The sequence below is a fragment of the Kogia breviceps genome, chromosome 17, assembly GCF_026419965.1.
Source record: "Kogia breviceps isolate mKogBre1 chromosome 17, mKogBre1 haplotype 1, whole genome shotgun sequence".
Taxonomy (NCBI): domain Eukaryota; kingdom Metazoa; phylum Chordata; class Mammalia; order Artiodactyla; family Physeteridae; genus Kogia; species Kogia breviceps.
In genome coordinates this window covers 30,772,319-30,789,374 of record NC_081326.1, presented here as the reverse complement: position 1 = coordinate 30,789,374, position 17,056 = coordinate 30,772,319, and the positions used below count along the sequence as shown (strand labels likewise).

Here is a 17,056-nt window from a genome sequence, read left to right as displayed (position 1 = left end):
GAAAATTATATAATTTAAAGAAGTAACAAGCCCTCTCTGCAGTATAGTGCTATATGGAAGCTTTTGATTATGGAGAGGAAGGTAGATGAGTGCTCACTATGTATTTTATGATTCCTTCCAGGAGTTAGCAATCCCCCTGTAGGAGGCTCTAGAATTTCTAATGGGCTCCAGATTTGGGTACCAGAGCATCTACTGGGGTGCTGGGGTATGGGAAGACAACATTAGAATTTATGCTTATACTCATTTAACAAAAGGAAACTGTGTTTAATTAGTATTTGTATCTTACTTGCTGTGTTGGTTACACAAATCTTATACACTGACACTAGTTACTTTACTCTGCCCTTGTTTCAGATGGTTCTGTCACAAACAGAATGTGTTGTATCCTGAAATAAAGAGGAAGTCACTCCGTGAGTGGTGACAGTGGCACCCATTCTCCCTCGTTTGCTTATAGAACACTGATGTATCAGAATTTAGGAGTGTTCAGTGACTAGATTTTACAGATTATGTTACTACTCAGTTTTAACTAAAGCACCCCTCACAAAATAGACCGAGTTCTTTAAAAATATTTCTTGATAGAAACTGCAGGCTAGAGATAATCTTAGTAATATGAGATCAAGCAAACAACAATAGATGAATACACATATTTTGAGAATGAGGACACCCCCCCACCTGGGCCATATTTGTTTACTGATGGGATTCACAATTAAAGCCAGATAACTGATAACTTGAGAAAAAGGTACATGGCTTATGCTGTTGTCTATTATTGGAAAAGCTCATGTATTTGATACTCAGATTTATTTGGCCTATTAATTCAGAACTTTATGAACTGGTATTATTAAAATTTAATTTGAACCCTAAATTGTCTTTAACATAAAATGAAATCTGGCTTAAACTAACAATAAATTGTATGGTGTGCAGAGTTTATCTTTTCTCTCTCCTGCTCCTCTCCTACATACATACACGTGTGGATATTAGAATTCAGGAACAGTAACCTAAGCAAAATAATCTAGGTCACTTAGAATGCAGGGTCTGACTCCACAGTATTTTTAACAACACAAAAGAAGCCATAAATGGTGAAGTTTTTCATTATTCTTATTTTGATTCATCTATATATTCCCCAATAGTTTGATCATTTGTAAAACCAAAGCACTATACAGGTTGAATAACAGAATTATAACCACTGAAAATGTATAATACTTACCCTATGTAGGAGTTCATTTAATGACCCATTTGGCATGTATTCAGTAACTATTCCCAAAAATTCAGGCTCATTGCAAATTCCCAAAATTGGAAGAATGTAACTAAATCTAGCTTTGTGTAAAATTTCAGCTTCTCTTAAGACATCATTTCTTTCACTAAAGAAAGAAAATGTATAGTTATTTCAAAGTAATGAAAAATACACAATTATCATGCCCATAAATATTAATTAATACTGGATTTTTTCATTCATTAGCTTTTGACCTCATGTAAATTATGCAGCTTCTCTTAGTTTCTTCGTGTTTAAAGTAAGGATAATATCTACCCTATATATTCCATAGGTCTGTTTAGAGACCAAAATACCTGTATAAGTCACTGACAGAAAAAAGTGCTACATACAGATTATTACTGTACTCTTCTCAGGAAAGGGAAAGAATACAATGTTTAAGTTTATAAAGTCTATCTATATTAGAATGATAGGTGCTTGAACTAATTACATTAAGTTTATGTTGTATTAAAATGATAAAATTTGATTAGACTGTTATATTAAATTTTATGGTTGCATACCATGTAAAAATTTTCTAAATATCCTGAATATTAAAACACTTAAGTGTTGTAGATTTTAATGACTAGATGATAATAGTTGCATAAGGGTCAATAATGCTTAGAAATTATATACTGGAAGACAGGAAAAGGACACTGAGAACAGGTAAATGCTTATAATGGATCCCTGGGCTAACTCTGTATCCCAGGTTCATTTGATTTTTCATTCATAAAACAAATAAATATTGAACATTTATTATGAATAAAGAACTGTGCTCAGCATTATGGAGACTATTAAGTTAAAAAAAAAACAAAAAACAAAACACATAGTCTGTGACCTCAAACTATCCAGAAATCTTTTTAAGAAAAGTAAGTACTCACTGTGGTCTTGATTTACACTTCTCCAATGACTAGTGATGTTGAGCACCTTTTCATATACCTATTGGTCATTTGTATGTCTTTGGATGTGTTAATTATATTGATATTGGTAATTATTCCATGATGATGTATATGTATAGCAAATAATCATGTTTTGCACTTTAAATACATATGATTATATTTGTCAATTATTCCTCAATCAAGTTAAAAAATAAGAAAAGCAAATTAAAAAAAGAAAACCAAATACTTAAAATATAAGGCAGAACGTGATAAGTGCCATCAAAAACAAGTAAATAAGCAAGCAAATAAATAAATAAATAAATATAGGGAGCTCAGAGAACTAGTAAATTTGGGCTAAGGGAGTGGCTATAGCCTTTAGAGAGAGATGTCAACAGTACTTTAAGGATGGATAGAATTTCAACCATTGGAAAAAGAGCATCCGGGGCTTCCCTGGTGGCGCAGTGGTTGAGAATCCGCCTGCCGATGCAGGGGATACGGGTTCGTGCCCCGGTCCGGGAAGATCCCACATGCCGCGGAGCGCCTGGGCCCGTGAGCCATGGCTGCTGAGCCTGTGCGTCCAGAGCCTGTGCTCCGCAACGGGAGAGGCCACAACAGTGAGAGGCCCGCGTACCACAAAAAAAAAAAAAAAAAAAAAAAAAAAGAGCATCCAAGATATGTGGTCCCTCTCCAAGATGGGAGAGATTTTGCCTTTCTTTTTCATCTGTGTATCCGCAGGATCTGGAACAGTACCTGGCACACAGAATTTGTCTAATAGATGTGTACCAAATGAACTCAAGGAAGTTAAAGTACAGGCTATATCTGGAAAATGACAAACTGTTTAATATGAATCAGGATGTGTAACAGTGTGTGTAAAGAGAATGAAGGTGAATAGGGTAGGGTAGGGCCTCATCTCAGAGCCTTAAAGCCAGGTGAGAGTGTTTACACATTATTTGGTAGTCACTGAGTTGTGACTACAGGTTACTGAGCACAGGAATGATATGAGTGGAACAAACTTTCAGGATGATTAACTTGGCAGCAAGACATAGGATCAGCAGAAGGAGGTAGAGTTTGAAAGCCAGGTGTTAGAAGATTATAATACTAGTTAAGATGTGAAGCAATGAGAGTCTGAAACTATAAAGGTTGCAGTGCAAATAGAAAGAAAAACACTAGCTGAATAGAATACCCAGGCTCTGGTGGCCTGGGTGATACTTAATATACTAGTGATACTTATATACTAATATACTTAGTGATACTTAATATACTAATTCCTCCTCCCATTAAGAGTATGATACATTCTGCCTTCTCTTGTGATCCTATTACGTGTTGGCCACTTTACTACAGTTGGTTTCATTATCCCTACTTTATATATGAGAGCACTAAGGCTCACATAAATTAATAATTTCTAATGGTCATGCCAACAATAAGTGGCAGATTTGGAGTCATTTGAATTGCAATTGTGGGACTCTAAAGCCTTTGCGGTCCACGGGCCTCTCACTGTTGTGGCCTCTCCCGGTGCGGAGCACAGGCTCCGGACGCGCAGGCTCAGTGGCCATGGCTCACGGGCCCAGCCGCTCCGCGGCACGTGGGATCTTCCCGGACCAGGGCACGAACCCGCGTCCCCTACATCGGCAGGCAGACTCTCAACCACTGCGCCACCAGGGAAGCCCTAAAGCCTTTGTTTTTTCCACTCACTGCTTAATCAGAGAAGGAAAATTCTTGAAGTCAGATTTCAGGAAGAATGAGTGGGAAAACAGAAAAAGTCAAAACAGTTTAAAAATAGGTTTTTATATTTAAAAAAATAAAAATGTAAAACAGCTTTTATAGACATATTACCAAAATTACCCATAGCAAATTTGTTACAAAACAGTTACACTGTTTACACAAGGTATTTGAACAACCTATCAGACTCATCTACTAATAAGGAGTTGAGAAATTGTTGGGGAAGGTCCACTCATTGGGCAGAAATAAGATTACAGAGAATAATTCACCAATCACTAAAATAAGAACATGTTACAGCACATAAACTTATTTTTCTTTTGTGATCTCAAAGAACAATGCAAACATTATCCACACCAGAGCCCAAGAAGTACATGTATCTGTTATTCCCACTTTATAAGTGAGGACATAAGACACCCTGTGAGTCAATTGCATAGCCCAGTCCTATGCTCAGACTACATAAATACTGCTAATGTTAACATTCTAGGTAACAAGTGGAAGAAAAAATGTGATGCAGTAATGCCAGAGTGTTGCACTGGTCCTTATGGCTTCTTTGAAGGCAGAATTAATTTCCCACGCAATTTAGTGAAGAATTTTAGACTATGAAATTAATGAGCATGAAAGGGAACTCTCTTCATTTCTTGGCCCCAAATGGCACAAAACTTAGATAAATTAAAATCTTGAGAATCAGAATCCAAAACGGGAGGCTCAATCTCCTTTAAAATACCTAATGAGTCCATCAGTGTTAGATTTCCGTATATTTTAATAGTTGATTCTAAAATACCCTCTCTAATCCACCACCACCCTTCAAAGTTGACTACATACACATACACATAATTTCCCAGTAATTGCTCCACAGAATTCAAGACCCAGGGTAAATATACCCTGTATATCGCTAAATCAGGATTATTGTACACAAAAAGCGGCAACAATTTCTAGAGGTGTCTCAAACTTACTGTGAGATCTAGGCCATCCAAGCCTGATAGCAAGAGAGCAAATAAAAGCCACAGGCAGATGAAAGTCAATAACATTAGCAGGGCTGAAGCTGAGGAATTTATCTGCTGTTGGATACTGACAGCCTCTGGCTAATCAGGCATCTAGCATGATGTATTTTCATTTTAGATATAGGGGGAGGAGAGGAGAATGTTGCAATCATGGTTGTTAACTCACTAAGAATTGAATGCAGGGCCTAGTTAAATTCCTAATGGAAGGAAAATACACAAGACTAGTGACTAGACTCACTGATTAATATATACGGTTGAAAGGTTTTTCTGGAAACAGGAACTAATTTAGCCTTCCCTTGAAATCTGGACATTGCGCTAAAATTGTTCCCGGATGGGAGAGACATTCAAAATTTTTGGTCATTTAACAGCTTTCTGATTTCAGTTTGTTAGCAAAAATAATACAAGTTTCCTTCCCTGTGACGGTAAGAGGAGAAACTAAACTGAGTTTTAAATCTAAACTTTTATGCCTACATGTGTAAACCAAAAACAACAAAAAGCCCAAACCCAAACGTCCTAGACTCTAGAGCAGTGCTTTTCAATAAAAAATATAATGTGAACCACATATACAATTTGAAATTTTCTAATAGCAACTTAAAAAAAAGTAATAGCCACCTGTGGCTAAGAGCTACGTATTGGGCAGTGCAGCCCTAGAATTCGACTTCAAAAAAAAACAGAACAAAGCAAACAAAACCCAATTTCAATAAACAGAACGTTTAGAGTTGGGCTGTGACTGCTGATTTTTGGTGCCTGGAGAAAGGAGGCCCAGGAGTAAGAAAAAAGGGAGAGGGCAGTGAAAAGAAGCGTGATTGCTGCATCTCCAAAGAAGCCTGCTCTCTCCACCATGTTAGTCCAAGCGTTGAACGGCTGCCCAAAGGTGACGAGGTGTTACGGCCGATCCCAAGTGGTCACCGTCGCTTGGGCTTCAGAGCCCGCTTGCCCGGGGTTAGAGCCAGTGGGGTGGAGGACGCAGATTTCGGGGCTCCGCGGTGGAGCCGCCGGGGCGCCCTACCTGTCGAGCAGCGGGGTGTGAATGTGGAGGTGTTTCACGGCCACCTGAACGCGCCAGTCTGCGTGGCGGGCAGAAGACACGGTGCCGGACGCGCCGCGGCTCAGGTAGCGCAAGTCGGCGAGCTTGTGGTACGGGATGGTGGGCAGGGCGCTGCAGATGGCCTCCTCGTTCATGGTAGCGGGTTGCGCGGGCACTCAGGCAGCCGGTCGATTCCGGAAGTGCCCGCCGCTTCCGCGGCTCCACCCCCTGCGCGAGCAGGGTCGGCAGGCCCTACAGGCTGCCGGACACTATGTCACGGGGCCATCCATTCTCCGCGCAGCCCACGCCAAGCCGCTGCTTATCCGGAGCCGGAGCAGACTCTTCTCTTCTAGAGACGTGTCAACTCTGCGGCGGCGGGGCGCACAAGGGAGGAGCTTCCTCTCTCCGACCTGGTCCTCCCAGGCGCTGGCAGCCACCCGAGCCCGCCTGTCGGAGCTCCTCCCTCCCCAGACTCCTCAGAAGACTTCAGCGGCGGATGCCGAGGCGGGGATGAGGGCCCCTGGCCCGCGATCCTCCCAGCAAGGCTCCGGCCTCGGCCTGAGGCCCGAGATCTCCGCCTTGTGGCGCCCAGACCACGTGTGCCACACCGGCGGGGCTCGGGCGGGGCTTGGAAGTGGGGGAAGTGAGCCAGGGGCGCTCAATTTGTCTTCTCTCCCCCCAACCCACTAGGTTGGAAAGGTTTTCTTTTGGGGAAATTTCCTCTCCGCAGCCTCACACCCAGTCAGCGGACCCTCCCACCCAGGAGGAATCTCCTCTGGTTCCATCAGGTCGTCTTCCGGGAGTCGCCAAACACCAGAGGTAGCGGGATGGCTGTGGCAGCTGCGGTTTCCTGACTCCGCGCCTGCGCAGAAAGCCCTTTGAGGGAGTGCGGTGGTGACTTACTAGGGCTCCGCACTTCTCAGCCCGGTGAATCAGGTAGGGGTGTAGATTCACTTGCTTATCTGGATTACAATCTAACCTCACTTCCAACTACTTCAGTCGTGTGGGAGTGGCTGATAAACCCTGTCGTCAAAGTTTAATCCTGTCTAAAAGTTCGGATGTTTAGTTCCTGTTGAGTGCTTCTCTACCAGGGACGTATTTTTCTGACTTTTTTTTTATGGACGTCTCTCCTGACGTCCATAATTATAGACAGAGTTTGAAAAGTAACCTTGAGAGAGTCCCTCCCTTGATTCCAGGTAAGACTGCAAACATTTCTTTCTTATAGATCTGGGAAGAATGCGGTGTTTAGTGCCAACCAAAAAAGACTGCAAAGATCTTTTTACCTTAAACAAACACTTTTCTACACCTGAAATGACTATTTTGCAAAGTGTGGTGCAAATATTATACACAATACCAAGTCCATGCTAGGCATTTAATGAATTCTAAAGCAAAAGTAATAGGGAATGCCTGACTTCAATCAGGGATTTCTAACTACAGAAAATCAGTGCTTCCTGTATTTTTGTATTGCCTGAAATGAGAGTAGCAGTGTTACATTTTACAATAAATGGAAGCTGTAATGAAAGTGTGTTTTAAAATTTGATAATTTAAAATAAAATAGTTAGCTTTAAAGATATGGTCTGATAATCTGTGGTTCATTCCTTAATAAGCTTTTTGCTACAAAAAGTGCTCAGAAAAGTTTTCCCATTCATTCTTTCATCCAGTCAGTTTACAAACTAAGAATTCTAGAGAAAGAGAACAAAAATTAAGAAGGGAGGAAATGATCAAAATAATAATTCAAGAATTTTTGCCAGGACCAAAAGACAAAGATCTTCATATTGAAAGGGTCCACCAGCTACCCACAGTGAATGAAAAAGGACCTATATTAAAGCACACCATTAAAAAGATCAGAACACTAAGAATAAAGAGAAGATTCTAAAAGTTTTCAGAGGGAAGAAGCAGGAATAAACGGATGGGAATTAGAATGGCATTGGGTTTCTCAACAATAACACTTTTATGCTAAAACACTACAGTGAAATTTCAAGTTTTGTAAGACAATAACTTCCAACCTAGAATCCTGTAGTCAAACTATCCATCAAGTATAAGAGTAGAATAAAAACATTTTCACATATACAAGGATGAAAACATTTATTTTCCATCCATCCATCCACCTTTATTTATTTATTTATTTATTTTAGGGAAAGTTACTAGAGGATGTGCTCCAACAAAACATGAGAGCAAGACAAGAAAGAGAAAGACATGGGATCCAGAAAAAAGGACCAGGAGAATGTGAAGGGAAATGCCAGAGTGAAAGATACGTGGCAGAATTAGAGAACAGTCGTTTTCACTGGAGAAGGAAGATGGCAGACTCCAAGAAGAAAGACTGGTTAGTGTAATTGAATTTATTTAGATTACTAATTTTGAGTATTTGGGTAGTTATATTGATAGATGTTTGATAGATCTAATGAAATACGTGATAAAATTTGAGAGAGAACTTAAAAAATATAAGCAAGTGAAAAAAGGAAGCAATTATTAATTCCATGAAAACTAAAAATTAGACAAGAATGGAAACAGTGTTTCTCCAACTGTTCTGTGATGGTGAAAAGTTTAAGACCTTTTAGAGCTTCTGAAATACTAGTATATTATAAATCTCGAAGGAGAGAACATGCCGCATAGAACGCTACAAAATTTATTTATATTTTTAATTACATTACTTTAAAATTTTTAAAAATTAGTATTCACATGGTTCAAAATTTAAAAGTGTAACAGACAGATAATTCAATAGAAAATTAGGCAAAAGACCTAGATACTTCAAGCAAGGGTATATCTAAATAGCAAATAGCAAATGAATGTGAAAAGGTGCTCGACATCATCAGTCATTAGAGAACTATAAGTTAAAACCGCAGTGCAATATCACTACATAAATACAAGAATAACTAAAATTAAAAAGACAGAATATAGCAAGTGTGGGTGAGGTTTTGTAACAATTGGAACTCTTGTACATTGCTGGTGGGAGTGTCAATTGGTACAATCAATTTTGCAAACTGTATGGCACTACTATTAAAATTGCATATATGCAGATCCTCAGCAATTCCTTGCCTAGGTATATGGACATGCATATGCATATACTAGAAAGTTCATAGTAGTGCTATTTATAATAGCTTCAAACTGGAAATTACCCAAATATCCATAAATAGTAGAATGGGTAAATAATTTGTGGCCTATTTACACAGTGGAATACTAAACAGCAATGATATTGAGCAGTATACAATATTGATGAATCGCACAAATATAATACTGGATGAAAAAGCTAGACACAGAAGAGTATACATTTTATGAGTCAATTCCTATTAAGTACAAAAATAAGCAAAACTAGCTTATGCTTTTAGAAATTAGGATAATGTCTACTCTTGTAGAGTGGTCATAGTGAGTAGAAGGGACATGTTGAGGCCTCTGGGGTGATAAAAATGTTCTGTTGCTTGATCTAGGACCTAGACTCTTGGTGCCAGTTACAAGGGTATGTTCAGTTATGAAAATTCTTTGAGGTTACATAATATGTACTTTTCTTTATATATATATATATATATATATATATATATATATATGTTATACTTCAATAAAAGGTTAATAGGTTTAGATACAAAATAAATAATATATGTGGGTGTATATTATGTCTCTTACTTTTATTTAATTAGTATTACAGTATATACCTGTTCACCTTGCTTGTCTTTCACTTATTAATCTATTTCGGATATCTTTCCTTACAAATGCATAAAAAGCTTTCTCATCTTTTTTTAAAAAAATGATGGATATACCATAATTTACCCCTCATTGGTGGACACTTAGCTGGTTTCCACATATTTACTATTACAAATTATGCTGCAATAAGTAATCGTTACATGTGTCATTTCATACATGTGCAAGTGTATCCATATATATGTCCTAGAAGCTGAACTGCTGGACAAAAGAGTTATGTTCATTTGTAATTTTGGTTTGTATTGTTGAATTGATCTTCACTGAGGTTGTTCCAAATTTGTTTTTCTGCAAACAAATGAGAGTGCTGTTTCTCCACACACCTTCTTTCATTTCTTTTCGAGATAGATAGTATAATGATGATCTGCTGATTCCTGGATTTCAGTGCTTCTAAACTCATTTAAATGCTAAGATTCTTTTTATTGCAGACTATCTAAATATCTGGCTTCAATTTGTTTATCACAACCTCAAACCTTAAGTTTTCATGATAGTTTCACCATTATACAGCTTAAAAAATATGTATTCTTAGTGATATGTACATTGTTTAATTAATGCTCATAATGAATGGCTAATGACAGAAAACCTAAAGAATACTGATGCTAAACTACATCAACTAAATGAGAAACAAAAAAAATGAGAATAATTATGCAAATTAGGCTAAAAAACAAGCCTCACACCTATATGTTGAATTCATCTATTCAAATTTCTGTAGAATCATATTAAGTCATATTTTCAATTTACTGAGAATAAAGGTTATTTATATCTGCATGTGCTATTTTAGGGACATGGTAGCTTGAAATGGCATGCCTGAAATCTCTCATAGTCTGTTTTTTTGTTTTGTTTGTTTGTTTTTTTAAGCTTCAATGCCTTTTATTCCTGTAAGTGCTTTTTATTTATTTATTTTTCTAATTTTATTTTTTAAATTAATTTTTATTGGAGTATAGTTGCTTTACAATGTTGTGTTAATTTCTACTGAACAGCAAAGTGAATCAGCTATATGTATACATATAATGTCCATCGACAGAGGAATGGATAAAGAAGATGTGGTATATATATATATACAATGGAATATTATTCAGCCATAAAAAGGAATGAAATTGGGTCATTTGTAGAGACATGGATGGAGCTAGAGACTGTCATAAAGAGTGAAGTAAGTCAGAAAGAGAAAAACAAATATCATATATTAACGTTTATATGTGGAATCTAGAAAAATGGTATAGATGATCTTATTTGCAAAGCAGAAATAGAGACACAGACGTAGAAAAGAAACGTATGGACACCAAGGGAGGAAGTTGGGGGGTGGGATGAATTGGGAGATTGGGATTGACATATATACACTATTGATACTATGTATAAAATAGATAACTAATGAGAACCTACTGTATATAGCTCAAGGAACTCTACTCAATGCTCTGTGGTGACCTAAATGGGAAGGAAATCCAAAAAGAGAGGGGACATATCTCATAGTCTTTTAAATTAGAAACAAGACAGAAAAGTTGAAAAATAAACCTCTTTAAAAAGTACAAATGCAATAATTAAAAACATCTCATATTCTAATTTTTTCTATTTTTTGGTCTAAAAGCATCTGGTAACCATTGGGGGAAAATGGGTTACGGGTATGTGGGACCGCTTTGTATTATTTTTAGAACTTCCTGTGAGTCTATTATTATCTCCAAATAAAAAGTTTTTAAAAGTTGTACCTGCGTGTATTAGTTTCCAGGGACTGCCATAGCAAAGAACCACGAGAATTACAAAAAGGTATGTAAATGAGAAGTAAACCTTCCTGATTCTTCAGATCTCCAGTTCACCTCCCCTAAGACAACAAATAAATTTAACAAATATTATGTGCCATAATGCTAGGTGCTGGAAATACAGGAATAACAAAAGACACATGGTCTCTGTCCTTAAAATGCTTTTAGTGTTCTAAGGGAGATAGAACCTAAGCATACAATTACAGTAGAGTGTGATAAATGTTCTGATAGGGAAGTCCAGGGCACACTCAGAAATTAGGGGAAAGAAGCATGCATGGTAATTTAATGAAGAGAGGTAAGGCAAACTGCCCAAAGTCATAGAGTTTTTAAATTACAGAGACATGATTCCTGCACAAATCTATTTGAATTAAAGCTCATATTCTTTCCGGGAACTGCGTGCTGTATCACTAGGGTATTACGTTTTCATTTTCACTTTCACTTTATATGATGTCTCAGGAGAGGAATTTAGTAGCAACAGGGAATTTCCCAGCTACAAAAGACAGTGATGGACAAAAATTTATTATTAATGGACATTTCATGGGAAATTCCATTTTCTTTTGCTATTTTACTTGGCAGGTTTCCAAGAGTGTGGAAAGATATGTTACCAGTAGCTCAGTCTGCATTTAAAAATTTTAGCTCCTGAATTAAGCAGGATATTTTGCTTTTTCAAATGTCTTCAGAACTCAAAATCATTTTCTCCAGTTGTCACTCCTAGCTTGTAAGCAAAATATACTAAGATATTTTTTAGGCAATACACACACACACAGAGACAGACACACTTTTTTTTTTTCTGCTTTAGGCAGTGGCTATATGAAAGAGATTATAAGTTCAGTACCCTTTTTTAGCATCCTTTTTTGGGCAAGCATAGACAAAGTTGTGGAAGAAGGCAGAGCTTTTCTTATTGTAGTAGCCAATATAGTCTAGGGCTGGGGTCCCCAACCCCTGGGCTGCAGACTGGTACCGGTCTGCCGCCTGTTAGGAACTGGGCCGCACACCAGGAGGTGAGCAGCGGGCAAGCGAGTGGAGCTTCATCTGCTGCTCCCCATCGCTCCCCATCGCTTGCATCCCCCCCACCCAGTCTGTGGAAAAATTGTCTTTCACAAAACCTGTCCCTGGTGCCAAAAAGGTTGGGGACCACTAGTCTAGGTCATAACATCACCAGCTGGTGCAATTTGGAATCAGAAACATGACTGAAGCAGGGATCCAACGTCAGTAGCTGAACAGGTTGCCAGAGAGAACTCTAAGGTTTATTGGGAACTAAGGAACGCTCAGGAAGCTTCTTTGACTTAATTTTTATACTTGTAAAAAGGAATAGAAATGTCTGCCCTGCCAGGGAAACCTTGTTGCACAACTCCTGCCAAGGACACTATTCACACTGGGGAGGTGCCATTCATGTGGAATACGTTATGAATGGGCCCCCTAGAGTTGTGTGATGTGGAAGCCCTATAGCCTACATATCTCCCAGGATTGTTCTGAGAGACTCAAGTTATACAATGAATATAAAAGAACTTTATAAGTTATAAACCTGTCAATCTATATAAATAATAATAATAGTTATTTTCCTGGCCAGCTCTGCCCTTCAAGCAAAACATTCTTACCTAGTTTAAGAAAGAGAAAAGCAGCCCTTATTAGCTGGGAGCTGGCCTGGCACTCCCAATGAATCTGTGGCATTCTCCTGTTCAATATAAACACTTTCATAGCACACCAACCTCAGACAGGAATATTTTGTCACTGTAGTGGAGCAAGAAAAAATAAGACCACTTCATTATCATGTTTGAACAGACAGAGGTAAAAACATTGTTCAAACCACAAAAATGAGCAGACATTGCTCTTTCCTGGCTAATAATGAGTGCCTGCTTCTTTACCAATTGTAGCTTTATCTCAGTTTCATTATTCTCACTGTCTAGATATAAATTATTAAGATACCTGATCAGAGAATCACTCCTGCTTCCAGACAGCATCCGATGCAGGGAAGATACCTGTTTCCTTGAATGCTCCTCAGAATCACCTACAAGAAGTCCAAATCCTATAATAAATTATTTCTAACATCCTCTTACTGAGATGTCCTGATTCCTCATGGTACCATAACTCCTGCTTGCAATAAGTCAGTAAACCCAGATTTATAGAATTGCAAATGTGTTCCTGGTGGTCTTTGGATAGAGGACATTGGCAGATTCATAGAGAAGTTATTACCCAGCCTGGAGCCCTCACTATCTGCATTTCAGTTAAAGAACTCTAACTTCTCTAGGGACTTGTCTATGGTGTTCGTTCTTTTTCATAGCCCAGAACTCCTGAGGAAGAGATTCTGATTGGGCATAATATCACCCTTCAAGTCCTTTGTGGATTATGGTGATATGGACATGAGGTACTGAATTTCTAAAACAGCAACAACAACAACAATATCAACAACAGCAATAATAACTAACACTTATAGGTTAAGAATCCGCCTGTGAATACAGGGGGCATGGATTCAAGCCCTGGTCCGGGAAGATCCCATATGCTGCGGAGCACCTAAGCTCGTGCACTACAACTACTGAGCCTGCTTTCTAGAGCCTGCAAGCCACAACTACTGCAGCCCACATGCCTAGAGCTTGTGCTTCACAGCAAAAAGAAGCCACCACAATGAGAAGCCCACACACCGCAACAAAGAGTAGCCCCCACTCGCTGCAACTAGAGAAACACTGCACACAGCAACGAAGACAAAATGCAGCCAATAAATAAATAAATAAATAAAATTTTTTAAAAAATCTAACACTTATGTAATGCTTGCTACGTGTCAGGGACTCTTGTAAGCAATTTCCATAGAGTAACTCAATTAGTACACCAACACTATGCAATAGATGCTATTATCACTCTAACTTTACAGATGTAGAGACTGAGGCACAGAGATGTTAATTACTTATGTAAGGTCTCACAGCTATTAAGAGGCATAGCCAGCAATTGAACAAAGGGAATTATATTGCTGTATTCTGAATCAGTTCAACTGTTCTCATGAAGTAATAGAGTACTGAGAGATGGGGTGTGAATGATTTGGCACCACTCAACACACTTTTATATGAAGAGTTATTTTATATGTGAGCAAGGATATCTTTTTTTGTTGGTTTTTTTGCGGTATGCGGGCCTCTCACTGTTGTGGACTCTCCCGTTGCGGAGCACAGGCTCCGGACGCGTAGACTCAGCGTCCATGGCTCACGGGCCCAGCCGCTCCGCGGCATGTGGGATCCTCCCGGACCGGGGCACAAACCCGTGTCCCCTGCATCGGCAGGCAGACTCTCAACCACTGCGCCACCAGGGAAGCCCAAGGATATCTTTTAAAGAAGTTCAGTCTAGCAATCTTAAAGTGTTGATGTGTCTCTTTAATAATAGTGTCTTTTAGGAATAATTTAAACTTTATGGAACTAATTCTATTGGCTATAATTTGCTTTTTCTTTTACATATTAACATTTTAATTTGGCATTTATTGACTGTATGATGTGAATGGCTCTTTGGTATGTAGTATGGGACACAAGCTCTACATTGCTATCTATAGAATAAGTAAGCTCTACACTGCTATCTACAAAAGTGATGACTAAAGTCTTTATATACATCATTTTTATCGTCTAGAAATCTTCCTTATTATAATAACAACTTGGAATTGGAATATAATTGGCATTAACTGATCTGATTCTAGCAGAAAAATATGGGGCTTTGGCACACAATGGAGTTAAAAGTCTCCTTCTTCATTAATCTATGTGCATGACCTCTTCAGTATTTTGTAATCTCAGTGAGTCTCACTTCCTTCATCTATTAAATAGTGAAAATAATACTTTTCTTAAGGGTGTTAGGAGAATTAAATAAGACAATGTGCATAAGATTATACCGAATAAGTATTAGTTTTCTTTCTCAAAGTAAAATATTTGGGCCTTGCCAATTTTAGTCTAAGTGAGAATTATCAACTTTATGATTGTCAAGACTGGCTTATGAATTAGTGAAAAATGACTTAAAAACTGTGTAGCCATGCTCTTGTTTCAAATGTGATCTCTATGAAGACATGGGCCATATCTGTTTTGTTCAACAGTGCCTAGGACAATGAAAGTGATAATAAGCCACCTACTATCACCTTAGGCTGTGGAAGGATGTTACGGCCAGTAGAAGACTGCAATTCTTGGGTGAAAAGCATGCGCAGAATTATCTGGTGTGTTCATTTCAAGTTTTTGTTTTTTCAAAGTTACAAGTTCATGTTTAAAAATTTAAGGCTTGGCCTTATTCACACATATAAAAACACATTAACAGGATCATGTCTGGTTTTAACCCCAGTTTCTATTTTAGTACCGGCATTGCTTATCCGTACTGAAACTTACTTTCCTCATCCGTAAGGGAAGTACTTTATGAACTGTGACATAATAATTAATTTTAGTTTTGAATCATGGCTCTTCTTTAAGGTTTTCTTTGTTCTAGTTTAGTGTCATTTGAGGGTGAACACTGGACAAGGCACATATAGAAAAACACAAGGTATTTCCTGCTTTCCAGGAGTTTTAAGAAAAGAGAACAGTTTTTTTTTTTTTTTTTTTTTTTTTTTTTTTTTTTTTTTGCGGTATGCGGGCCTCTCACTGTTGTGGCCTCTCCCATTGCGGAGCACAGGCTCCGGACGCGCAGGCCCAGCGGCCATGGCTCACGGGCTTAGTTGCTCCGCGGCATGTGGGATCTTCCCGGACCAGGGCACGAACCCGTGTCTCCTGCATCGGCAGGCGGATTCTCAACCACTGCGCCACCAGGGAAGCCCAGAGAACAGTTTTTAGAGGCTTAGCACTTATTCCACCCTTGGAAGTTTCCTTACTAACATTGTTTCTAAAATTACTCATCTGTGTGGAGCTCAATAAATATTTCTCCACTGACTAACATAAGACAGGCAGATCAAATAATTAGATGTAATGCTTTCATTCATACAATATAGCATGTTATCTTACACATGAAAATTGGCAAAATGTTCAAAGAGTAACCAAACTGGCTTTTAGGATCTAGCTGTGTCAGTCAGTTTGGGTTTATTATCTCTCTCCTCTGCAGGCTGTGACTTGTATTTATTTATGTAATCTTCATATGTAACTTCTAAACTGCAAGAGCTAGACACCATGGCTTTGAATGTAATGAAGTCCCAGTATGATTAAGGAATTGTTTTCTAATGCAACTCTCCCTAAACCTCAAAACGTTTGAATAATTCTATAGTCCTCCATTTGTCTCAGTTACTGCTCAGAGCACTAATGCAGCAGGTTGTGTGCCTAGGCATTATGGGGTACTTGCTTTCACTGTTGAGCTTTCTAACACTACAAATAAAACATAGATTATTCAGAAAATACAAAGGTTCAACATCTTCCCACAAAAAGGTTGATGAAGATATTTCATTAATTAGCTTTTAAACACAAAACAACCGATAACAGGATACCTATTGATTTATGAGATTAAAAATTTCCTTTGAAAAGATAAATATTGATGCCATATACTGGTGATGAAGTGGAGCCTAGGGTGTGGGGATGAGGCCAGCTAGCAGGCATTGTCTGAGTCAGAATCATGAGCTGGGTCAGGAGGTATAGACCTTAAAACTCTATTGTTGATTATTGATCCTGGGGGTGAATGACAGCATCCTGTGAGATTTCTGAGTCAGTTCTGAAGTAGGTTCTCATTCAAGTTGGGCAAACACGTAAGAGCAATATATAATTGCTTGGGCACCAGCCCAACCTGGAGTTGATGCTTAGGATGAGGTAGGTAAACAGAGA

General features: G+C 38.5%; 1 protein-coding gene and 1 long non-coding RNA gene across 8 annotated transcripts in view; one reads left to right on the top strand and one right to left on the bottom strand.

The window, feature by feature from the left end:
* RIPK2 (receptor interacting serine/threonine kinase 2) overlaps positions 1–6,740 on the bottom strand; it is a 39,716-nt gene extending 32,976 nt beyond the window's left edge. For 6 of the 7 annotated variants that reach the window (XM_067017046.1, XM_067017045.1, XM_059043583.2 and 3 more), the window contains exons 1-2: positions 5,848–6,740; positions 1,202–1,355 (exon numbers count right to left, since the gene is read on the bottom strand). In XM_067017046.1, the coding sequence (XP_066873147.1) occupies positions 1,202–1,355; positions 5,848–6,020 (327 nt within the window). In that variant the 5' untranslated portion in view covers positions 6,021–6,740. The remainder of the gene's footprint in view (positions 1–1,201; positions 1,356–5,847) is intronic. The other variant, XM_067017051.1, reaches the window with a different exon arrangement.
* LOC136792851 (uncharacterized) overlaps positions 6,120–17,056 on the top strand; it is a 127,417-nt gene continuing 116,480 nt past the window's right edge. The window contains exons 1-2 of the long non-coding RNA XR_010837365.1: positions 6,120–6,801; positions 8,001–8,188. This is a non-coding gene — a long non-coding RNA (uncharacterized lncRNA). The remainder of the gene's footprint in view (positions 6,802–8,000; positions 8,189–17,056) is intronic.